This window comes from Piliocolobus tephrosceles, chromosome 13, assembly GCF_002776525.5.
Source record: "Piliocolobus tephrosceles isolate RC106 chromosome 13, ASM277652v3, whole genome shotgun sequence".
Classification (NCBI taxonomy): Eukaryota; Metazoa; Chordata; class Mammalia; order Primates; family Cercopithecidae; genus Piliocolobus; species Piliocolobus tephrosceles.
In genome coordinates this window covers 29,065,578-29,090,864 of record NC_045446.1, presented here as the reverse complement: position 1 = coordinate 29,090,864, position 25,287 = coordinate 29,065,578, and the positions used below count along the sequence as shown (strand labels likewise).

Sequence of the window (25,287 nt, the reverse complement as noted above, 5' to 3'; positions counted from 1 at the left end):
AATGAAAAAGTCAAATGTAACGTTTTATGAACAATGGAGTACCCTTGGGTTAAATTCTTGTTTTGTTTCTTTGTTTTGAGACAGTATGCCACTCTGTCTCCCAGGCTGGAGTGCAGTGGCTCTGTTCACTGCAACCTCTGCCTCCCAGGCTCTAGGAATTCTCTTGCCTCAGCCTCCTGAGTAGCTGGGATAACAGGCATATGCCACCACACCCAGCTAATTTTTGCATTTTTGGTAGAGATAGGGTTTCACCACGTTGACCAGGCTGGTTTTGAACTCCTAACCTCAAATGATCCCCCTGCCTCGGCCTCCCGAAGTGCTGGGATTATAGGCATGAGCCACCACATCTGGCCAGGGTTGAATTCTTTTAAAGATTATGCACACTTGCATATGTGGCAAAAGAAAAATATAGGGGAGGAAACAACATTCTCAACAGAAGTAGCTCTAGAGAAGGGAAAGTAGAAGCTTCTAACTTTTACTTTATGTACTTCTATACTTTCTAAATCTTTCATAATCTGCATGTATTACTTCCACAATTTAAAAAAATACCCAAACTCCAGATTCATCCCTTGGAGATTCTGATTGTGTACAGTATTTGTATTTTCTTAAAAGTGCCATTGGTGGTTTGGCTTTACTGCCAAGTTTAAGAACCCCTGTGTACTCTAGAAAGTTGTGGGCAAGGCTATTAAAATATGCCCATGGATGACTCAAAGACACATTTCCCAGCCTCATGCACAAAAAGGAAAGGAAGAGATAGATATAAGGAAAGAGAGAGATAGAGAGAGAGAGAGAAAAGGAGGACAATCCCAGAGCAAAAAGATATGAAGTGAGCTGGGAAAAAAAAGGAGGTTTAAAAAAGTTAAAACCAGGAGACTCCAATCCCAAGATCCTGCCCTAAACCACCTCATAGAATCCCGGGGCCTAGACAGAGATAATTACATATTAAGAAAATTTCGACCAGAGTTGATCTGTTAAAAGAGACTCTTTTTTTTTTTTTTTTTTTTTGGGACGGAGTCTCGCTCTATCACCCAGGCTGGAGTGCAGTGGCCGGATCTCAGCTCACTGCAAGCTCTGCCTCCTGGGTTTACGCCATTCTCCTGCCTCAGCCTCCCGAGTAGCTGAGACTACAGGCACCCGCCACCATGCCAGGCTAGTTTTTTGTATTTTTTTAGTAGAGACGGGGTTTCACCGTGTTAGCCAGGGTGGTCTCGATCTCCTGACCTCATGATCCGCCCATCTTGGCCTTCCAAAGTGCTGGGATTACAGGCTTGAGCCACCATGCCCGGCAAAATAGACTCTTAAGTTATCGCCTTGATAACTTAGAGGACTGGAGAAGAGAGAATATCTGAACTCTGGATTACCTGTTGAAAGCAGGCTTGGACAAGGTTTTCAGGAAAGAGATTTCGAATAAGGTCCAGGAAGGCATCCAGGCTGGACACTTCATCATTCTTCTTCCCAGGCCCCAGCTGCTTCTTGAGCTTGGGATTCCCTGGATGGATAGCCAAGACCAGAATGACCCCCAGCACTGCGGCGATGATGGTTGTGGACATGTAATACACCATGGCTCTTGTGCCCAAGCGGCCACTAGCCTTAGCATCCAGGCCTGACAACCCTGGATTGAAAAGAAATGCAGAAGGATTAATTCTATTACATTTGTGCTAATGACCTGTGTCTACATTTCTATGACATTAGCTTCATATTACTCAAATTTGTTAATGGTTGATTAAATCCCCTACTGTAGTCTTCCCTCAGTATCGATGAGGGAATTGGTTCTGGGACTCCCAACAGATACCAAAATCTGCAGGTCCTCAAGTCCCTTGTGTAAAATGGTGTAATATTTGTATATAACCTATGCACATCCTCCTGTCTACTTTAAACCACCTCTAAATTATCTACAATACCTAATACAGTGTAAATGCTATGTACATAGTTGTTATACTATATTTTTAAACTTGCATTATTTTGTATTTTTTATTAGTTTTTTTTCTCAAATATTTTCAATCCGCACATGAGGGACTCACAGATATGCAGGGCCGACTGGACTGAATATTTGGTCAAACCCATAATTTATCATTCTATTTTCCAGGGAGATTTTCAAGATTTTATAGAACTGGGAGAGTTGGAGATTCTCCTGTTTAGAGTTTACAAATGGTCTGTGACAACTTTTTTGTCAGTCTGCAATAATGAGTTAAAATAAAGTTGAAGACAACCCATTTTTAATTCTGAGATTATGTTCTTTCCACTTTTTTTTTTTTTGGTCTTAACCTATCCTTTCTTTTATGAAGCAATGCGATGGTGCTGGTACATGCTGGTTTTTAACTTGTTTATTTATTTATGTTTTAATGTCCTCACTTGGAAGACTAAAAAGTTAGTAGCTCTGTCCCACACTCAAAATGTCTTTTGAATATATTACTAGTAACTGACATGGAGAGTCTGAGAATAAAGATTTCGCCCAGTCCTCTCATTTCTCCGAGGTGAAGCATGAAGATCCACGTTCCCAGCCTCATGCAGGGATTAGGGAACACCCTGTGAAGCACCCTGCCAATGGTGGGCACTTCCTCTATACCTAGGGAGGTCAGAGGAAATTCCAAGCAAATTAACAAAAACTCCAGCCCCACTGGGTTTTTTTCCAATTGTTTCTTCAATGTGTCCACTTCCTAGTTTCAGTTCCTGCTTTTACCAGAAAGAGAGATTGAACCCCTTTTTGGGGGTCCGTCCTTTTTGCTGTGGGGGAGGAAGTTAGTGATGTGAGCTGCTCTAAATTAAGCTGACCTACGTATGACCTACTTCTCTTTACAACCTAAAGTCTAATTCTAGCCAATGGGAGCTAGGTTTCCCCACCAAGCTGGCCAACGTATGATCTGTTAACAGGCTTAGAGAACATTCTATCTGGTTTAGAGAGGAGCATTCATGGTAAATGCACCCTTTCACTCAATCTAGCGTGGAATGATAAGATCCCACTAAGCCCCTAAGTACCTGATCCTGAGTTCCAGCATTTCGGGTACTGGGGTCACTGGTCAACCAGCTGAGGCTGTCTGACAACCCAGCTCAGCCCCTGAATCTCCTGGAGTGATCAGAGCCTCACCAGTCCAAGGGGATAACTTCTCCAGATCACTTAGCTGGCTGGTACCCAAATTTGGACCAAAGCTTGGCTTCCTGCCCTCAACTCAGAGCTTAGTCTCCAAAGGGCACCAATGTATACCCTGTTTCAGCAATATTGTTTGGTAAGGAGGAAAATATCAGTATAAGCCCACAGAGGAGGACCAAATTCTTTCAAATACAGTAATTAATTATTTTAGTCAAAAATAAGTGAACATGATGCCACATATTAGGAGTACCTTTGTTCTGAAAAACTCAGAGGACTTTCATACCTAGCATTGCATTTATTTTTAATGCCAATCTCCCTCTATTCCCAATTAAAATAGTAGAAAGTTTCCTTTTCCATTTATTACCTTTACCAGTATCTGAACAAAATATAATTTAGAAAGGTGAGAAAAGTAGACATTAAAAATTAAGGCCAGGTATGGTGGCTCATGCCTATAATCCCAGCACTTTGGAGGCTGGTGGATCATGAGGTCAGGAGTTCAAGACTAGCTTGGCCAATATGGTGAAACCCTGTCTCTACTAAAAATACAAAAATCAGCCGGGCATGGTGGCACACGCCTGTAGCCCCAGCTACTCAGGAGGTTGAGGCAGGAGAATCGCTTGAACCCAGGAGGCAGCGGTTGCAGTGAGCCGAGATTGCACCACTGCACTCCAGCCTGGACAACAGAGGGAGACTCTCCATCTCAAAAAAAAAAAAAAAAAAAAAAATTAAAACCACTGGAGGTATCATCACTTGTAACATGTGGCTGTGTTTCCTTTCCCTTTTTTTTTTTTTTCTGGAGAGAAAGATAAATAGACTGACTAATCGATGGCAAGCTTTCATTTCTTTAGGGTTGATTATCCCTATTTCAGAGACAGGAAAACCAAAGCTCTGAAGTGAAATGACATAGACGATCACATTCCCTCAACCAAATTGAGATTCTAGTCAATCCAAAAGCTGGGGCAGGAGTATGACTCATGTTAGCCAGGCACTAGTGAGGTCATCTTACCTGTGATTAAGCTGGAGATGATTAGAGGGAGAATGAGCATTTTTAGCATCCTCATGAGAATATCCCCTGGGAAGGCTATTAACATAACCACATCAGGGTGGATGGGAGATGCCAAGCGAAGAAGCCCTCCACACACTGCTCCCAGGATGACACCTAAAAGGAAGGGGAAAACAATCTGAATTCATTTTTTACCCTCATCAAATGACTAACTCTAGACACTTATTTCAGCAACATTGACCTTTCTCATGCTTCTGCAGTATTAGATGATGAACAAAGTTTAACAAAAACAACATTAGATAAGTGAAGCTGATTTTGTTGACTAGCGAGAGGACTTTCTATCCCTCCAACTATTCTAAAAAAGTCAGCACCCAAAGAGTCAAGGAGAACCTTCTCAAGGCTTTATGAAAGTACACAATGGCAACTTGACTCCAACTTCTTTGAGGCTATTTGTCTACTTGGAGCCAGAAATTGTCCACAGAAATAAACCATAAGGGGCTGGGCACAGTGGCTTATGCCTATAATCCCAGCACTTTGGGAGGCCAAGGTGAGTGAATCACCTGAGGGCAGGAGTTTGAGACCAGTCTGGCCAAAACAGTGAAACCCCATCTCTACTAAAAATACAAAAATGTAGCTGGGCATGGTGGCGGAAACCTGTAATCTCAGCTACTCAGGAGGCTGAGGCAGGAGAATCGCTTGAACCCGGAAGGCAGAGGTTGCAGTGAGCTGAGATGGCACCATTGCATTCCAGCCTGGGCAAAAAGAGTGAAACCCCATCTCAAAAAAAAAAAAAAAAAAAAAGCAAGAAAAAAGAAAGAAATAACCCACAAGGACAGATATTGCTTCCTCGCCCAGCCCAAGCTTGACCACATGGCATGGCATTTAATGTGTGTCTTCTCATTGTAACTGGAGGCCAGATGAAAAGAACATTTAATTGACCAAGCTAGTGTGAATTCTATTTTTTTCTTCCTATCTATTTTCTTTGGCTTCCAATAATTTCCCCATGGTTCACTCTCAAGGCTTGTCCTTGACTCCTATGTCCTTTTACATAGTTTTTAGATTGCTGATCTTATGGGAGCTCAAGAATGGAGTCTGAAATATTTAATTTTGGAGGAAACAATTTAGGCAGAGACGCTGGCAGGGATCTTTCACTTTACAGACTCAGATCTCAGAAGAAAAATTTTAGATCTCTGCAAATGGGTGGCCAACATGAATGACTCTTGCAGAAACCACAAGTTGGGTCAGTACCACTGGCCATAACGGAGGGAGGGAGTTCCAGGAATGCAGGCTACGGTGTTAATTCCATGGATGTAGAGGGAGTAATGTGGCTGCAAGCCTGATTCTTTTTCTTCTGCAGGTGAAAATCATACTCTCCAACTTCTTCAAGTCCTGTGATGAATTAGATGTGGTTACACGGTGGGTAACCTTTGGAAAACCTAACCATGCCGGTGGTTTCTTACTAAGTGAACTTAGCTGTGGCGAGCTCCCAGTCCTGATCCTGAGCCACTGGCAACCAAGGCATCTGTCTCAAAGGAAAAGCCATGGAATAGAGGGGTTCGGGTGGGTGTGTGCGGGTGGGTGGGTGGGTGGGAAGGACAAGTTGTTCATTGCTTCTCTGTGTAACCTAAGTGAGAGCTGAAGAACAAGGGAGGGATTGAAAAAGGAAATGGTGTGGTTGTCATTACAAGAAACTGTATCTTGCCCCATTTTCAATAAACCCTCCTGGGAAACTTAAGACCAAGATTGTATCAACAGCCCGAGAACAACCATCACCTGGGTGAGGCCTGAAGCAGAGGAGGAGGACTTGCTAGATGGAGCTGGATCAGATTAAGGCATTGGGGCAAACATCTTCCACACTGACCTCATTAGCCAATGTGCCCAAATTACCTAAATTAATGATGTGTCTGGAGAAGCTCAGACCTTGGGAGCCATTTTAGTAGGGTTTTGTGCAATACTTGGGCTTATCTTGATGCAGGTGGTTCTCTAAACATGGTCCATGGACCACTGCTTTGGAACTGCCTAGAAGGTTTGCTAATATGTAGACTGCAGGGCCTCATTTCAGATGGCCCAAAGCAAAGTCTCCATGAGTATAGGAAACTACATGCCAACACTCTCACAAGATACTTACTTGCAAAAAATTTAAGAACTACTAGAATCCAAAGGAGAACGAATGGCTAGAGGAGGTAAGGAGGAAAATTATATCACTGAAGCCTGGGCAGACAGGGCCCTAGGCAAACCATGTGGCTTCCTTTCTGGTGGAACGGCTGGCTGCTGAGACCAGCTGCCCCACAGAGCCAGGAGAGTCCCAGAGAAGAGGGGACTGGGGGTGGGGTGGTGCAGGTACCTACCAAACACCGTCAGGGTGAGCAGGAGATTCTTCCCCAGCTTGTTACACAGGCGCAGGCCCAGGTGCCGGTGCTTGGGTTCCTCTGAGCTGAGGTGACTGTCGTGCATTCGCACTTCCACCTGCTTGGGCATATTGTTGGCACTGGAACAGAAGTGAAGGCAGAGATTAGGGAGACTGGCACCTCCCCTATACAGTTTTAGGGGCTAGATGAGGAGGAACCTCTCCAGGCACAGTTGGAATCTGGAACCATCTGCAGGAAAGTAAAAGTAAGTGGGACTCAGGGTCACCTATAAGTAGGACAGTAGGACACACTGAGAACTGATGTGGATCCTCCCAGTAAAGGAAAGGAATACCACATGCAATGGTAGGGTCTTCCAAAGAGTTGCCCCCCATGGTAACTTAGGGAAGGAAGTTACCATGTTACAGAGCCTTTACTTGAGTCTTGACCAAGGTTGCAAAGGCTAAAATAAATAGAGATCCAAATCCAGATAGGTCTGGCTCCAAAACCTGAGCTATTTTGTTCTTGTAACAACAGCAAAAAGGTGAGTCATACTTGAGTTGCATCAACATTAAAATGTCTCCAAGCTCAAGCCTTCCCCATCCTGACATGTGAAAGTCACAAAGGTTGATCATCCAAGCTTTACTTCTTTTTTGGAAAAGATAGTTTATATAGTTAAAAAAAAAAATCAACCTATTGTGGCTTTTAAAAGGTCACCTACATTATCAAGACTGCTAAACTGGCCAAGAGCTAATACCACTTAGAACCTAGAAGTATGGTTTTAAGAAGTATTTTGATCACCTCCAGCTATGGTTGCAGCCAAGCCCTTTTCTGGGTAAACCCCAGGTAAGCCTAAGCCATCCTGGGAGTCTGCCCAAAGGAGCCCTTGCTGGGGTAATGGGCATACTTCTCCGTCCTCAGCTTTGTCATTTCCCTGGCCAATAATATTCCAGATGTAAGCTTGGGGATTGCCATAGGGAGGCCAGTTTTTCACTTTCATATCTTAGGACATTTTTTAGCTGCTGTTTACAATCACCATCATTTGATAAAAGAAAAAAAAAATAAGCCTTTCACACCTAGAAAGAGAAGTGTCTCTGAACAGATGACAGTGCCTTCAAGACAGGGAGGTGTTGCCCTTATCCAGATAGTCTTGTCATAGACTGGAGAAAATTTCCTTTGGAACCAACACCACGCTGCAGACCAGTGTTTTGAAATACTGGTTATAATGGGAATAGTGTGGGTTTTGGAGCCAGAGGGCCTTGGCTTCAAATCCTGACTCCAACTCTTGCTAGTTGTGTGGGGTGTAGAAAGAAAAGCCTGATGCCTACTTCATAAAAATTAAACAAAATAGGCTAGCATAGTACCTTTCTCCAGTGTACACAAAGAAGAGACACTTAACACCCATCAACTTCATGACAAGGATGACATTTTGTTCAGGGGGCTTACCCACTTGCCCTACCATTCCAGCAAGATACCAAGACCTAAGCTTCCAGTCTCAGAGTTAAGACCTGGAACCCAAATACAACTACTTGCTTTTTCATAACAGGCTGCCTAATACACTCGCCACCCAAATGTTTTAAAATTAGGAATAACATTGCATGATCAGATGAGAATATTAGTCAAAATATAAGCTTCTTAGTCTCCCCTTAATGGCCAAATTTTCTACTCATCTAGTCAATTTCTGAGGCAACTTCTGGTTTCCTGACATATGTGTGCACTAACAATCCCTCAGACCGTCTGAAAAAGAAAATAGGGTATGACTGCCCACAGCAGGTGGGTGAGGGCCTTTCTGATCAGTGAGCAACAAATACCACTTCCTCCTATCACCAAGTGAAACAGACAGAAATTCACTTTACAACACAGCAGGGGGAAATGATCAAAATAATCTTTTTAACATGGATAGACCATATTTCTATGTTTACAGGGGGACCTTTTTCCATTTTTAAACGTCTCCAGCCAGTAATATGAAGCTCTAAAGCAGGAAATGTCGAACAAAGAATGGAGGTAGTATGTGTTCTGAAATGGTGAACGTATTTCCTTAGCCAGCTCTTGGCCAAACTCTCCAGTCCCCTGGAGATCATTAATCTCCTTGCCTTCTGCTTCATTTGAATCCCTCCTGCCACTGAAATGAGAATCAGGCACATGGTTGGTATTCAAGTAAAACTAGGAAGTATTTAAAGCAACCATTCTGGCAAGATCCATATGATGTAATGGAAGTGTCAGGCATCAAAACAGCCATGTCAAAGTGAAAACACACAAACATTAGGTTAGCATACACACCCAACCCAGCAACATGGTTGGATGCCTGTGCCACACATTTCTTTGTTATACAATATTGCTGCCTCTTTAATGGTTTGATTTTTAGGCCATAACAAAATGTTCCTGAAGTCCTGAATCAAAATAGCCACATCAAAGTGACTACATCAAAATACTGTAAACCCACAAATATTTATTGAGAGAATTTCCGTGAGCTGCCCTCTTGGAATTAAACAGATATGGAAGACTTGTAAGAGTTCTTGATGTTTGCACATAGAAAATAATTTTAAAGGTAATTCAGGGACTCATCTTGCAGCTGGAAACACAGAGAGTCCCCCAAGAACTCTTTGTAAAAATTCTGACTAATCTAAAATTTCCAACTATTCTAATTAGTCTAACTAATCACTACATCTCCCAGAACACAGAGACTGACATGGGAATTATCACGTAATATAGCATGATTATATAATGTATATAGATTATTATATAATATAGAGCTGCTTCTAAGCCTATACACCTTTAGAATAAGATGTAAGTTTTTAAAAATGTGTTCACACAAACAGCTATATAAATGCTGATTGCAAACACACCTGGTAACAGTGACAATAACAGGGATAACTTATATTTATTGAGTGTTCTCTATGTGTCAGATACTATACTCAGTAATGGGTATGGTACAATCTTTACTCTTTTTGTTTGTTTGTTTTTGTTTTTTTTTTTTTTTTTGAGATGGAGTCTCGCTCTGTCGCCCAGCCTGGAGTGCAGTGGCCAGATCTCAGCTCACTGCAAGCTCCGCCTCCCGGGTTCACACCATTCTCCTGCCTCAGCCTCCCGAGTAGCTGTGACTACAGGCGGCCGCCACCGCGCCCAGCTAGTTTTTTTTGTATTTTTTAGTAGAGACGGGGTTTCACCATGTTAGCCAGGATGGTCTCGATCTCCTGACTTCATGATCCGCCCGTCTCGGCCTCCCAAAGTGCTGGGATTACAGGCTTGAGCCACCGCGCCCGGCCACAATCTTTACTCTTAAAGAGCCTTTATTCAGAGAGAAAACATAAAGCACATTGTACTGTAATTGTCTGCTTTATGTACAGGCCCTGAGCAAGCTTGCAAAGGAGTCTATGGGAAATCATAAGAACAATGCCTAACTCAGGTTCAGGGAAGAGGAAGGGATGTTCAAGAAGGGGTTCCAAAAGGGGTCAAGACCTGAGTCAGCTCTTGAAGGAAGGATTTCATTTAAATGCCTACATTCTCCACCAATCTATGAACCCCAGGAGGGCAAGATTGTGGTCTTTAACACCTAGTACTGAGAGCTTAATCAATGTTTGCCAAGAGAAATTGAGAATTGAAAAGCAGCTCTAAAATGGCCCCTTGCTTGCCCCTGGGAATAAGGCCCTTCTGCAGACAGACCGGCAGCATGCCACTTCAGTCAGATTCTGACCATTCTTGCATTTATTCCACAAATTTCTAGTGGGCCCATATTACAGGCCCCATACTGTTGTCAATGTTAAAGATATTGCAATAAACAAAAAGAGCCCTTGATATCATGGAGTGTGCACTTTAGTGAGAGAACAAATACATAGATAAATACATTTTAAGTAGTGAAAAGTGCTGGGAGGGGGGTTGTATTAGTTCATTCTCACTCTGCTAATAAAGACATACCTGAGACTGTGAAATTTACAAAGGAAAGAGGTTTAATTGACTCACAGTTCAGCATGGCTTGGGAAGCCTCAGGAAACTTACAATCATGGTGGAAGGGGAAGAAAACGTGTCCTTCCTCACATGGTGGCAGCAAGGAGAAGTGCCAAGAAAAAGGGGGAAAACCACCAGATATCGTGATAACTCACTCACTATCATGAAAACAGCACGAGGGTAACTGCCACCGTGATTCGGGTATCTCCCACGGAGTCCCTTCCACAACACATGGGGATTATGGGAGCTACAATTCAAGATGAGATTTGGGTGGGAACACAGCCAAACCATATCAAGGGTGAAGGAGAAGGATAGTAGTGTGTGGAGAGGCAGTGTGATTTTGTATCAAGCGTCCAGGGAAGGTGTCTATGATGAAGGGACACTTGAACAGAAACCTAGAAGAAATGAGGGGTCTCCTCAAGTATTTTATGCAATTTGTCTAGAGCTTAGCAAATAAACGGAACATATACAATTTGGAAATCTGTCTTACTACCTAGATCCCAAAGCTCCCACCCAGATGCACACCCTGGGGTCCACATGTTTATTTTTACGTGGATTCAAATGAATATGTAAAAGTAATGCTGGGTCCTATCACCATCATGAATATTATGAGGGTTTAAATGACTATCCCAGCTCCCCCTAAGAGAAACGGTTACCAGGAAGAGGTAAGTTGGATACAGGTGGAAAGCTTAAGGTCACAGCAGCCAGCAGATTTGCTCCCATGGCAATGAGCAGAAAGTGCCAAATCTGGTCTGGGAAGTCCATCGGATACACAGTAAGATGTCCAGTGTGCACACTTACCCTTTTACTAATAGTCCCTTCCTACGTCCTGTGGCTGTGCACACAGAACAAAGCAATAAAACCCAGGTGGGATTTGGGTCCACCAAATCCACTGAGGCTAATGCTCTCTGACACTGCCTGCCATCTGTGTTTCTACTTGAGTGCCTCCTGAATGGAGGAATATTAGCAATGCAATGCCTTAATGGTGGAAGTTCCAGTGTGCCAACTCAGACCGATCTCTCGAATGGCCTCCACTGCCCAACAAAGTAAGGCCATGTGGTGGGACAGCTGTTGGAGGATAATTAAAAACTTTTAACAAATGAGCCTATAATTTCCTTCAGCCTTAGCCTCTCCATTGAATTATTTAAACAGCTGTTAATTTTGCAATCGCTGCCCAGTTCTTTCTCATGCAAATCCACGTGAGTCCTGTTTCAAGGCAAGCTCAGCTTATCGTGCAAATCATCCTCTCTGACTCAGAAGGGAACGTGTAATGGGGCTAACACTAAGTTTTAAACTATTCTCAGAACCTGCTTTTCATTAGCATTCAATTTCCCTTGCTTTGCCAAGAGCCTCTAATAATAGGCTCATTAGATGTGGTGTTGGATTCAGATTTCCTGCTGCACACTTCAGCGTCGCCTTAGCTGGCACCAAACTCTTTTTTCCACCTTCACTGATTCGATGAGGTGGCAACAGAACACTCCACAGGGAGCCTAAAAGCAACTGGTGTGTTTCTCCTGGAGGATGTGAGGTTTGCAATGGGCTTTACCCACCTGTCTTTCCACTGCTGACATCTAATCTCCCCTCTCTGGCCCCAGGCTTCAGGATCTGGGGAGGTACTGGGGAGACAATGATGTCCAGAAATTGCCCTACTGGAAGACACTAGGTCACCCTAGTATCAAGAACAAAAACAGTGCTCGTAGCAGGGCCTCTCGCCTAAGACAGTTGTTGTATTTGGATAAGAAAGATGGAAATACCAGTGGTGTCAACTCGAGCACCAAGAACCAGGAGGTAGAGATTTCAGCTTTGATTGTCCCACATCCAGGATTTTCCCCAGCTCCCTGAAGAATGCCACCCCTGCTGTAAAAGGGCCTGAAACCCTAAGACTTCCTGACATTTCCAACAGCCTGCAAGTCCCTCCACCCTTCCTAGATCCTGTAAGACCTGCCTTAACTGTGTCAAAGATGCTTACCAACCAAGATGTCAGTCTCTCTCCGACAGATACTGTGTTGTCACAGATCCTGCAAATGAAACTTAAAGGGTCACAGCCTCCAAAGTCTCCTTCAGTCCCTTCTTCTATTCATTGTGTCTTCACAGTGTTCATTTGCAAAATCACAGAATTACTTTCTGGTCCTCCTGGTGAGGCATTCCAGACTTCACAAACCTCTTTTCTATAGCTTCTTGCAGTCCATTTGAGGGGCTGGTTAAAGAATACAGTTTATAGCTATCCTGAATCATGATGGTATTGGGCCAGGATAGGACTGGAAGTCAGGAAGTCTGTGATCTAATTCCAGGACTGCTGCTAAATGGGTGTGTCAGGGGAAAAGTATGAGGATAAAATGGATGTAACGTTACCTTCCGTGATCAACAGACAGTAGGGTAAACTGCTATGAGATGGTAAAAACATATTCTTAATGTAAGATATCAATAAGGTTTAAGTATCAATTTTGGCCCATTTTTATTTTTTAGGTCCCATTCTCTTAATCTATAAAATAAGAGGGTCGAATTGGAAATTCTTTAACATTATAAAATTCTGTGATTCTCTAATTATCCAGGGAGGGAAAAGGATAGTAATAGCATTCAGTTCCAGAGATGTGGATTCCATTCTAGGTACCCACGATGGAATAAGCCTAGAGCTGACCATGAAGACAAGTCATTTCATTTACCATGAGATAGCCCAGTAGCTACACCACAACCCTCACAGGGAAAGGCAGAGATGAGAGACAAACCAACAGCAACCATAACAACCTTTTGCGTTCCTTTTAACCTTTCTTATGTCTGCTACGGAAGCATTGTTTTCTAGGGCCAATAAAGCTGGGTTGGGATGAAATTCAGCACACAATTCAGACGTGAGCATCTTCTAATTCCTCATCCATCCTTCACCTATTCTCAGGTCTAGATTTCTAACGTGGGCAGGTCAATGCCTTGGGAACAGTCAAACAGGTAAACTGGCATTGGGACCGGCCAAGTGCTAAACTCACCACTAAGCCATTGAGAGACCACCTACATCAGGCACAGTCAACATCTGTGTAACTGGTGAGGTGGCACTCAGAAAAGACAAGACAAGAAATCGAAGGAGAAGAGCCTCTTTTTCCATATCACTTCCTAAGTGCCATGGCCCAAGCCAGCTAATGCCATGAATGGCAGGTATACAGCCAGTTGAGACTTCAGGTGTCTACACACAAACTGCAAAGACAAAGTAGCAGGAGACAAAGTTTTCAAGGGATGAATAAAAATTTTATTTGTTTGGCTCAGAAACAGATGTTAAAACACCAGCTCTGATGAGTAACTGTCAGAAGGCAAGTTGGTGGAATGCAATCACATAATTACATGGCCATTGATTCTTGGTTAAAATGTCCCTTTTCTGGCAGTGGCTGAGACAAGACATTTTGTCTTTTGGACAAACCATGCAACTCATTGCATCATTATAGAGCTCTGGTAAGATAATATCTATGAAAGCACTGAGAGAGTATCTGATATATAGTAGATACTCAATTTTAATATCCTCTCTTTGTCTGAAATCCCTCATATGATGCAAAATGACCAGTAAGAGAGTTTATTCACTGTTGAGTTTTAGTAAATCTCCTTGCCCATACATTGGTGCTTGTGCCTTTTACAAACAGAAAGTCTCAGAGGGTCCAGAGTGGGTGAGGGTCTGGGAAGATCCCACTGCCATCAGCATCCCTACGATGGAATGACTGAATAACCTCTCAAAGAACATCAGGAGTACAACCTTAAGGATATGGCCTCTGGACTTCTATGAAATCCTTCCCCAGGCAGAGACTTAGGCAGCTTTGACCCAACAAATTTGCTTATTTCCAGATAGACTCACCACCCCAAACAGAAATAAGACACCAAGGAACAATTAGCCTCCAGGGCCCAATGAGAGACTGGGGTGGGGTGTTTGATCATCTCAAATTGGGAACCTCTTCTAAAAATAAAGATTATGCTGTGGCTCAGGAACACACTGGCCAGCCCAGTCCCCAAAGGCCTATCAATTCTGAAGTAATGGCTACCCATCTCTGGTTCATGGAACAACACAAAAATACATGTGATAACTTCACACAACATCAACAAGATGAGGAAGATTCACGTGGCATGCACTCTGGCTTTTGAACCAGGGGCAACTTGGCCCCTTTCCAGATGAATAAGCCAGCTTGCCTTGAAGCAAACCATCTCTGCTAGCTAAAACATCCTCCACCCACTCTCCAAACCAGCCTTCTTAGACTGACTTTTATTCCTTCCAAGTAACTCTTGGCATGACTTCCCTCAGGAGCCTTTGATGACTTGACTCCCAAGTTTGCTTTGTAGATGCAGTTTACCATGTCGCCCATGCTCTCAAGGCATTTTTCACAGTTTACTCGCATATTTTCCCCACTAGAACATAAACTCTTTGAGGACAAACTGTATCTTATTTGACTCTGTCTCCACCATGCCTAGCATCCTCCTGGCACATAGTGTATGCTAAATTAGTGTATGTTGCATGAAGGAATGAAGGAATGGATGATTATGTTAAAAATATGTTCTTGTCACAGGTTCTTTGTGACACTCCATTATAAGAGGTAGTGGTCCAGAAGGCTAACAAATCTGAGAAGAGGAGAGAAATGAGAGAAGGAAGATAAGAAGTGGTTTCAAGTGGGGAAGTCCCATCCTGTAAAAAACAGGGAGGCCAGGTGCAGTGGTTCACGCCTATAATCCCAGCACTTCGGGAGGCCGAGGCGGGTAGATCGCCTGAGGTCAGGAGTTTCAGACCAGCCTGGCCAACATAGTGAAACCCTGTCTCTACTAAAAATACAAAAAATTAGCTGGGCATGGTGGCAGGAGCCTGTAATCCCAGCTACTCAGGAGGCTGAGGCAGGAGAATCGCTTGAATCCAGGAGGTGGAGGTTGCAGTGAGCCGAGATCACACCATTGCACTCCAGTCTGGGCAACAAGGGTGAAACTCTATCTCAAAAAAAAAAAAAAAAAGAAAGAAAGAAAGAAAGAAAAAAAAAAAAAATAAGCAGGGAACACCTGCATTGAGAAAAACAGTGTGTAGCAGAAATGGGCAGCATCACAGCAGGACTGATTCTTTTCTGCTGGTGGTTGTGATCCAGCTGTCCTGATCAAGGTATGGTGGTCTCAATGCTCCCAGCACTCTTGAGGGAAGATGGAATGAGGAACCACTCTAGGTTCACTCAATAAGGCCTTTGGGGAAACTGATGAGGACCTGGGAAGAGGTACTGGTCCCTGAAGAATCTCTTAGGACTCAACCACTAAGCATCAGTATCTCTAAACTGGACCCTCCAAAATGTGGTCCTACTGCCAGAAAGCATGAGTACTCATTCCCCTTCCAAGAGCCACTGGAACCCTGATCTTGAGGTTAAAAGAGCTCAAGATTTGGCCCTCAGGCCTGGGAGGTTCTTCTAGCCTCTGAAGCTTCTCAAACTGAGCCTTTCCTATCAGTCTGCCAGACAGGGGTGACTAGGATGTTGACTAAGAGGTGGTTCAATTAGCTGCAGCGCCTTTAGGCACTAGGCAGAAACTGGGTGAGGTGCTGTATACCTTAGCCAGGATTGGGTCTGTTGATCACACTTTACGATTGCTTTTCTTCAGTGCAGTCTGTCTCTTTTTTCTTCCTTCCAGACTGAGCAGTCGACCACGCAATGTAGCATCAATCCCAAGCAAGAAGGCAAGTCACTATCATGACCTTGCAAATTACCATGGCAGGCATTCAAAATGCCACACAATGCTTTTGTGAGATGATTTTAAGGGCTTCCTCAAAGGTTCCCTGAAGACCTTCAAAGTTACCCACTTCTGGCTCCCAGAGACCCAAATTTTCTCCTTGAGAGAACTATCCCTTTGGATTCCACCCAAAGACCCAGATTTAAGCCAGAAACATATGGAAAAAGCAACCCATTCACTGACACCTTAGTGTAAAGGAGATTCTCAATCCATCCCCCAAAATAGAACTGTTTGGAGGAACCCCTCAATATAGGTCCTGGACAGAACTGTATCTGGAAGCCAAACAAAAGATGTCAAAACATAAATGACGTAAACTTTGCCAACTGCATATCATTGCCAGGATCAGTCTTGAAGTCAATTGTTGAAATTCTGAGGCCTCCGCAGCGTTTCTTGAATGCTAGCAATTTTATTCTCCTTTTTTTCCTTTTTAATCCAGATGCTTATTTCATATGAGTGTTCAGTTTGTGGAAATTAATCACACCATTCATGTAAGATTTGTGTGCTTTTTTGTCTGAGTGGTATACTTGAGTTAAAAGTAGAAAAATAGTCAAATTAAATTATCGTGTTAGAAGTAAATACATATAGCGTATCTATCTTTGGCCCTAAATGGCTGATTCATACTGGTGGATTTCCCAGCAAAAGAACAGGTACTAATTTTGCCCAAAGAACATCTTATACTTTGGGAACATGTAACCATCTCCTTCAGATGAGGCAAAACAGCAGGGCCTTAAGGTAGCCCAGGTTATAACAGAGTGACCTGACTGGCCAAAGAAAAAGTTTGTGGCCTTCATCTTCTTTTTACTCTTCCATGCCCATAACAGCAAAGAACTCATACATTTCCTTTCTTGTCTTCCATAACAGGAACCCAAGCAGGTTCTTCTTGTGTTCATCTTTCAATTGTAAACAATAACCAACATTTCATCAGTTTAACTTTCTAACAAATAAGCTAATAATAACATTTGTGTCGTTTAAAAGGCATTTTTGCATTCATCAAGAGTTAATGACATTCCTGAGAGGGAAGGATTATTCTATCTTGGAAATGAAAAGACAGAAGCCCCAGAAAATTCTGAAACTTGCCCAAGCTCATGAAGCTTAGAAATAGCAGAGTTAAACCTGTGCTGTGGGTCTGCAGCAAAGTTAAACCTGTGCTGTCCTTTGTCTTTGAATCCAGTGTTTTATGGGCATACTCTTTCTAGAGGTATTTGCAGAGCAATGGACATGTTAGAACTACCACCGACACCAAGGCACTAGGTAGCTACTTAGGAGACTTGCATTCTAGCACGTGGAGAGAGAAGATAGAGACAGGAGGTACTGCTAAACGAGAGAAAGGGCAAGTGAGCTCTGGGAAGCTATGGCCTTGTTGTCTGCCTTGGACAATCCATGCTGCTGGTGCCATGGCCCCAGATGTACCATCATGAGAAAATGGCATCCACTCAACTGACTCCTCCCTTCGGGCAACCAGGGTACACAGGAACCATCCTATTCCCACTGACTTAGCCAGCACTTGCTGCTGTGAAATAACCTCAAGGGTTCACTCCAACTCTGGTCCTTCACCAGGAAGGACTCCCCACCAGAAGGACCCTAATGTCTGGTAACTGTTAATAACAAGAATAATGATGATGACAATAATGATGACAGCAGCTAACATCTACTCAAAACTAACTTCATACCAGGTATTTTTCTAAGTCTTCTTATGTATGAACTTATTTAATTCTCACAATAACCTCAGGAGATAGGTACTAGTATCAGCAACTTTTACTGAAGGAATAACGAAGTCATCGAATGCTTAAGTTACTTGCTCAATGTCACAAAGGTAATAGATGGTAGAGCTAGGATTTGATCCCTGTCAGTCCTGGACTTGGAAGAACCAGTCAGCCCACTCTCCCTCCAGTCTGAGAAAACTTGCTCTTTATATTAGGCAATTTTATGCTAGCAATACACATTGAAACTGAACATTTGGCCAAAAAAGTGATTTTGCTGTTGTGGGATGGGGAGGATTCCAGAGAGAAGAAAGGTAACACCTAGTCCAAACCAGAGCCTGCTCCAAGAGCTATATGCAACAGTCATGGAATCCTAGAATTTCTGGATTACAGAGGCTTCCTGTCCCCTCTAAGCCTCTGGACAAATGATTATCTGGTCTAGTGGCCCCAACTCTGTCTCTGGTTCACTTGTTAAAAATACAGATCTCCAAAACTTATGTCCACACAAAACACTGCACAGGGATATTTATAACACTGCACAGGGATATTTATTTATAATTCCCAAAACTTGGAATCAACTGAGACATCCTTCAGTAGGCAAATGGATAAACCACGGTACATGTAGACAATGCAATATTATTCAGCACTGAATAGAAGTAAACTATCTATCCACAAAAAGACATGGAGGAAAAATAAATGCATATTACTAAGTGTGAAGAAGCCAATTTGAAAAGGCTACATACTGTATGATTCCAACTATATGACATTCTGGAAAAGGCAAAACTATGGAGGGGCATGGTGATGAATAGATGAAGCACAGAGGATTTTTTAAGGCAATGAAAATACTTTGTATGTTACTATAATAGTAAACACATGTCATCACACATTTGTCCAAACCCACGAACGTACAAGACCAAGAGCCAACCCTAATGTAAACTAAGCACTCTGCATGATAATGAGGTGTCAATGTAAGTTCATTGGTTGTGATTAATGTACCACTCTGGTGTGGGATGTTGACAGTGGGGGAGGCTGCACCTGAATGTGGGCACGGATATATGGGAATTCTCTGTACTTTCTACTCAAGTTTGCTGTAAACCTAACACTGCTCTTTAAAAAAACAGTATATTAAACAAAAACAAACAAAACAGAACACAAAACAGATCTCCAAGCCCCATTCCTGAATGACTTTTGCAGAAGCACCCAGATGACACTGTTGCAGCCAATCCACATACCAATGTCTGGTCAATGCCTGAATAGTTGCAGTGCAGGGCAGCTTATCACTTCTACTCTAACCATCCTGCCGTTGGATAGCTTTGACTATTAAGAAGTCCTTCCAGCCCGGCGCGGTGGCTCAAGCCTGTAATCCCAGCACTTTGGGAGGCCGAGACGGGCAGATCACGAGGTCAGGAGATTGAGACCATCCTGGCTAACATGGTGAAACCCCGTCTCTACTAAAAAATACAAAAAAACTAGCCGGGCGAGGTGGCGGGCGCCTGTAGTCCCAGCCACTCGGGAGGCTGAGGTAGGAGAATGGCATGAACCCGGGAGGCGGAGCTTGCAGTGAGCTGAGATCCGGCCACTGCACTCCAGCCTGGGTGACAGAGCGAGACTCCGTCTCAAAAAAAAAAAAGAAGTCCTTCCTTTATGGTGAGCCTACAACTGTTTCCCTGTAGCTTTTATCCACAGGTTATTTTTCTACCCTGTGGAGCTACCTAATAACAACAGTTACCATCAGATAATGTACTGGATGCTTTACATATGTTATTTCATTGACTCCCTATAACACTCTTACAAGATAGCTACTATTATTAGTCCTTCTTTATGGATGAAAAACTGGAGGTCAAAGAGAGGAGCACATTTGCTCCAAGTCAGACAGTTGGTAAGTAGATGAGCTGGATGGCAACCCAGCTCAGCCTGAATGAGGTGCACACACTTAATCATGACACTTACAGAAAATGAAGCTGAATTCCTTCTCAATCTACCAACCTTTGAGGCATATGAAGTTTCTGCTCAGGGTTTTCTCTTCTCCAAGTTTGTTACTATCATGGTTAAAGCACCTCAAGCTAATTACTTGCCTGTGTCTCCTAGACCTGCACACAACCTTCCAGGTAAGGGCTGGCTACTTTCCCACTCCCCTAAGCTCATCAAAGACTGCCTTTCTTGCTCTCACCCTCCAGCTCATCAGATTCTACCAGAGCTGAGGCTTTAGCACTGCCTTTGAAAAACTGAAGGACATGGGTAACTTCACAGTAGAGAAAGTCTAGGGAGTACTGGTAATGAATAGAACCATTTATTGACTTTTTATTCTGTACCAGTGATAGGCAGAGTAATGCCTCCACAAATGTCCATGTCCTAATCCCCAGAATCTGTGGATGTGTCAGATTACATGGCAAAGGGGCTCTAAGGCTGCAGGTACAAAGAAGGTTGTAAATCAGCTGACCTCAAGACAGGGAGATGTGCCTGGATTCTCTGGGTGGGACCAGTGGAATCACAGGGGTTCTTATGCGTGAAAAGGGGAGGCAGGAAAGAAAGAATTGGAGGATGGCAGCACGACAAAGACACAGCCCAACGTTGCTGGCTTTAAAGATAAAGGAAAGGGCCACGAGCCAAAGCATGTGAGAAGCTTCTAGAAACTGGCAAAGGCAAGGAAACAGACTCCTTATCTGAGCCTCCAGAAAGGAATGCAGCCCTGCTAACACCTTGATTTTAGCCCACTGAGACCCAACTCAGACTTCTGGCCTCCAGAACTATACGATAATAAGTTGTCTTGTTTTAAGCCTCTTGATTTGGGATCAGTTGTTACTGCAACAATGAGAAACTAATATAGTACCAGACCTTATGGTAAGTGTTTTCTACACTACCTCATTTATTTTTTACAAAAACCCTCAGCAGCAGGTGATAGACACAGAGAGTCTCCTATCCATACCCACGCCTCTGCTGGTTCTAGAAATCTGCTCAGAGAAGCAGCATGCTCAGCCAGACACCGCTTCTCAAACCTCCCTTCCTGAGATGTAGGCTGAAGTGTTCTGCTCCCCCCTTCCTCACTTCTTCCTGCCCTAGAGAAATGTAGACCAAAGTAACATCTTTCTCTCTTCAGCCGATCAGTGTTCAAAAGGTTCAGCAACACCATGCCTCTAAATGGCTTCCATCACCCGTGGAAGCATTTCAAGGCCTCCCAGAGCACTTGTGCAGTTCCTTACTTTGGTTCCTTCAAATGAGCTGCTAAATCTGTGGTTATTGAAAGTGAACTAAACATCCAGTCCCTGTTGATCCCAGCAGTCCAGTCAGCTTACTGACTGCCCAAGCGCTTCTCAACTAGTTTGATCTGCTAAATTTACAAGTGATGAACTGAGCTATCCAGTCACCCCTGAAAGGTAATGTTCTCACCAGGAGAATTTCTTCTAAAGAGAAGAATGTGTATTCTCACTCTGGTAGCTTGTGGAGACAGACTGGTCCACAGGGCTTTGTTCACAGGGCTTTGTGCTCCCTGGAGTGGTCTCATTCCCCATCTGCACACAGCTGATCAAGTATTCACTCCCCAAATGGATCTCTTTTGCAGCTACTCCAAAAACATAACCTTTGGCAGGGTGCAGTAAGGGGGCACAGTGGCTCACGCCTGGAATCCCAGCAATTTGGGAGGTCAAGGTGGGTGGATCACCTGAGGTCAGGAGTTTGAGACCAGCCTAGCCAAAATGGTGAAACTCCATCTCTACTAAAAAAAAAATACAAAAAATTAGCCAGATGTGGTGGCGCATGCCTGTAATCCCAGCTACTGGGGAGGCTGAGGCAGGAGAATCACTTGAACCTGGGAGGCAGAGGCAGCAGTGAGCCGAGATGGCGCCACTGCACTCCAGCTTGAGTGACAGAATGAGACTCTGCCTCAGAAAAAAAAAAAAAAAAAGCAAAAACCGAAAGCAAAAAGAAACATAACCTTTATCTATATTGTTACACTAAAAATAACAGACATCACAGAGTTTATTCACCTTAAGGTAAGGATTCCTTTTCTTTATTGCTAAGTTAAATAAGCAGTAACTTTAACAATGTTAATGATGAAGAGTTGGAAATTTATTCTAAAACCCTTTAATTTATAGTAACATATTGTTAATCATTTAAGTTTTTATTTCTCTCTTTTTTTTTTTCCTTGGGACAGTGTCTTGCTCTGTTGCCCAAGCTGGAGTGCAGTGGCACGATCTCAGTTTACTACAACCTCTGCCTCCCAGGTTCAAGCAATTCTCATGCCTCAGCCTCCCAAGTAGCTGGGATGACAGGCGTGCACCACCATGCCAGCTAATTTTTTTTTCTTTTTTTTTTTTAGTAGAGACAGGGTTTTGCCATGTTGTCCAGGCTGATCTTGAACTCCTGGCCTCTACCTACCTTGGCCTCCCAAAGTGCTGGGATTACAGGTACGAGCCACTGCTCATTTAAGTTTTTCTCAAGTAAATTTCAATGCACTTTGTTTCAGTCTTATTATTGAAAGTTACTAAAGGGTTTTGTCCACTTATAATTATGAAACCTAGATCCCTGAGTGGCAACAATCAGATAGAACTGAGAAGTGATTGTCCTTTAGATAGGCATGGATTTTCCAGTCTGCCACAGTCCCCACCATCCCTTATTGCATCCTTGCCACCAATGCCAAGTGTCAATTACTATTTATCATCAGGCTTCCACTGCTGTCTTTCTGAAAAGAGTGTTAAGAGGAAAGTAAACTGTTTCCTGATTTCATGTGCATACCTGCCTGGCTCTCATTAAGTTAGCAGCCCCCGTCCCTTTTGGTTCCATTCATTGTACAGATGGGAGCTTTCTTCATATGCTTAAGTAAAATCTTCAAAAAAGGAATGAAAATTTATTCACCAGGCTACAAGTAGGCAGGGAGTGATTTAACAGAGCGAATCACGTTGTTGTTACTAAAGATGTCCATAATTTACGACTTTGAGCAAAGGTTCCCAGGGGACAGGTGTGAAAACAAAAGCAAGTGATGTGTCATATCACCTTCCTAAGAGCAGGCAGAGACGGTGCTTTAAGAATAATTGATGACTCACTAGCAGATTACAGGAGGTGGAGGAGGGCTTCACTGTCTTCTCTGCATGGCCCCTTATTATCAGTAGCCCCAAGATTAGAACTCTCTAGAGTAATGACTCAGTATGTGCTCAAATGCTGAGACGTGACTTCAGCCTTTTCTTTACTAGTCTACTCTGCAGGGCAGGATGTGGAGATTTGGTGAGTTGGACTCACAGCTTGTAGAGTCTGGCTGGAGAGCAGTTTTGTTTTGTTTTGTTTGTTTTGTTTTGTTTTGTTTTGCAACATCCCTTAAGACAGACATTTCGTACAATATGAGAAGTGACTGTTAGTCATTTTACAGATGCAAAAACAAAGTTAAGTAACTTTCCCATTGTCAGGTAGCTAGGAGGCTAGGAGTAGACAGCTGGGAATCACACCTTGGTCTGTCTTCATCCAAAACCAACTCCTTTTCATTACAATATGGCAGCTGCAAGAACCTGATACTTTAAGATGAGAATAACATTCTTCAATATTTCTTTATTTACAGCATCATAGACATAGCCTTCAATTGTCCAAAGTAGTTAAGAGTGTGTGCATTGATGGCAGGGAAGTGTGTGTATTGTTTTATATTGTTTTATTTTGCCACTCTCAAGCAAACTTCTCCTTCTCCAGTCTCATCAACATACCCAACCTCAACCTCATAGCTGCTAAATCTTCACAAATACCCATAAAACGTATTTACTGAAAGCTATATTTCCCCCAAGATACTGGCCATATAGGCAGCTTCAGGCCAAGTTCTTTCAAACTTCAGCCATAGCAACCATAGTTGCACAACCAAAGCCAGCCGTGATGAAGTCACTGGGAACAAATTAGCAGAGGTCCAAGTACTCCTCTGGCCTGTAATCACTCCTCATCACTGGCTCTCAGACTATGTTGATGATCCAGACCCTGGGCATGGCATTTAGCTAAACTCTATAGCTGAAAGAAGTGCTCAGGAAAGGATTTTTAATTTGAGATTTTCCTTTGAATAATGTGAGGCTTCATTTTTTGGAGAAAGGAAGGCAGTCTATCATGAGTTACTACCAGGGTCCTCACAACAATGCAAAGCAAAATCTGATCCAGTCTCACCCAGGCACGGTGGCTCATACCTATAATCCCAGCACTTTGGGAGGCCAAGGCGGGTGGATCACTTGAGGCCAGGAGTTCAAGACCAGCCCAAGCAACATGGTGAAACCCTGTCTCCACCAAAAACACAAAAATTAGGCAGTCTCATAACCCAGTCTTGAAAACATTAAATAAATAAAATGTTTAAAAATTAAATTAAAAAATGTTTTTAAAAATCTGATCCAGTCTCTTCAGACATCCTCCCACAGAAGATGCTGAAAAAAGGTTTCTTATGTGGTACAAATACACTATGGAATACTATGCAGCCATAAAAAGGAATAAGATCAGGTCCTTCAGAGGGGCATGAATTGAGCTGGAAGCCATTATCCTCGTCAAACTAATGCAGGAACAGAAAACCAAACACCACACATTCTCACTTATAAGCAGGAGCTGAACAATGAGAGCACATGGACACAGGGAGGGGAACAACACACACGAGGCCTCTCAGGGGGTGGGGTGGGTGGGGGCAGAGCATTAGGAAAAATAGCTAATGCATGCTGGGCTTATTAATACTTAGGTGATGGGTTGATTGGTGCAACAAACCGCTATGGCACAGGTTTACCTGTGTAACAAACCTGCACATCCTGCACATGTACCCCGCAACTAAAATGAAAAATAAAATCAAAAAAAGAAGGAAAAAAGGTTTCTTGATGATCTCTATCTAGACCCCTTTGAAGGTGACCCAATCAATTCATTAATTGTATACTCTTGAATAGGTACTTTCACCCAATAGGCTTTGTTATTGATAACTGTACTGATTATACTCTCAACATTTATGGAACATACTAGTTCTGAGATAAGTGATTTCCTTTGTTTGATCCTAACAATAACTCTATAAGCAAGTAGGAGGAAGGAACAAACAGACAGAGTGCTATTATTATCCTCATTTTATAGACTAGGAACTAAGGCCACTGATGTGCCTAGAATGACGTAGTAAGCGTCAGAATCACATAGCTAAACCTACATTGGCCCAACTCCAAGACTCTAGTTTGTAGGACTATGCTCAAGTAACTAGGCAGTCAATTCAAATACTCCATCCTCCAATTTTATATTTATAACTTACTAGCACTCACAGCAGAGGTTAGCAACTCATGGCTCTCCATATGGCTCATAAAGCCTAAAATATTTACTCTCTGGCCCTTTACAGAAAAGTTTGCTGACCCTTGGCTTAGAAGAACAGTAAACCAAATCCCAAATTTTCCATTCAGTTTACTGAGGTCTCTGTAGTACTTGGGACCAGCAGATTCCATAACATTTTTTAACTCAAGAAAAATATTTATTTGCATTGATTTATGTAAATAACCCTGAGTGATGAAAGTTGGA

The 25,287-nt window shown here is 43.0% G+C and overlaps 1 protein-coding gene across 4 annotated transcripts in view; it reads right to left on the bottom strand.

Annotated features, from left to right (window-relative positions):
- The window catches only part of SLC1A2 (solute carrier family 1 member 2), a 164,994-nt gene that overhangs the window by 52,229 nt on the left and 87,478 nt on the right, over positions 1-25,287 (bottom strand). For 2 of the 4 annotated variants that reach the window (XM_023185514.2, XM_023185513.2), the window contains 3 exons: positions 6,440-6,579; positions 4,095-4,247; positions 1,362-1,612 (listed from right to left, as the gene is read on the bottom strand). In XM_023185514.2, coding sequence (XP_023041282.1) covers positions 1,362-1,612; positions 4,095-4,247; positions 6,440-6,569 — 534 coding nt within the window. In that variant the 5' untranslated portion in view covers positions 6,570-6,579. Of the gene's footprint in view, positions 1-1,361; positions 1,613-4,094; positions 4,248-6,439; positions 6,580-11,931; positions 12,045-12,301; positions 12,307-25,287 lie in introns of those variants that run through there. The other 2 variants (XM_026454070.1, XM_023185515.2) reach the window with 2 other exon arrangements.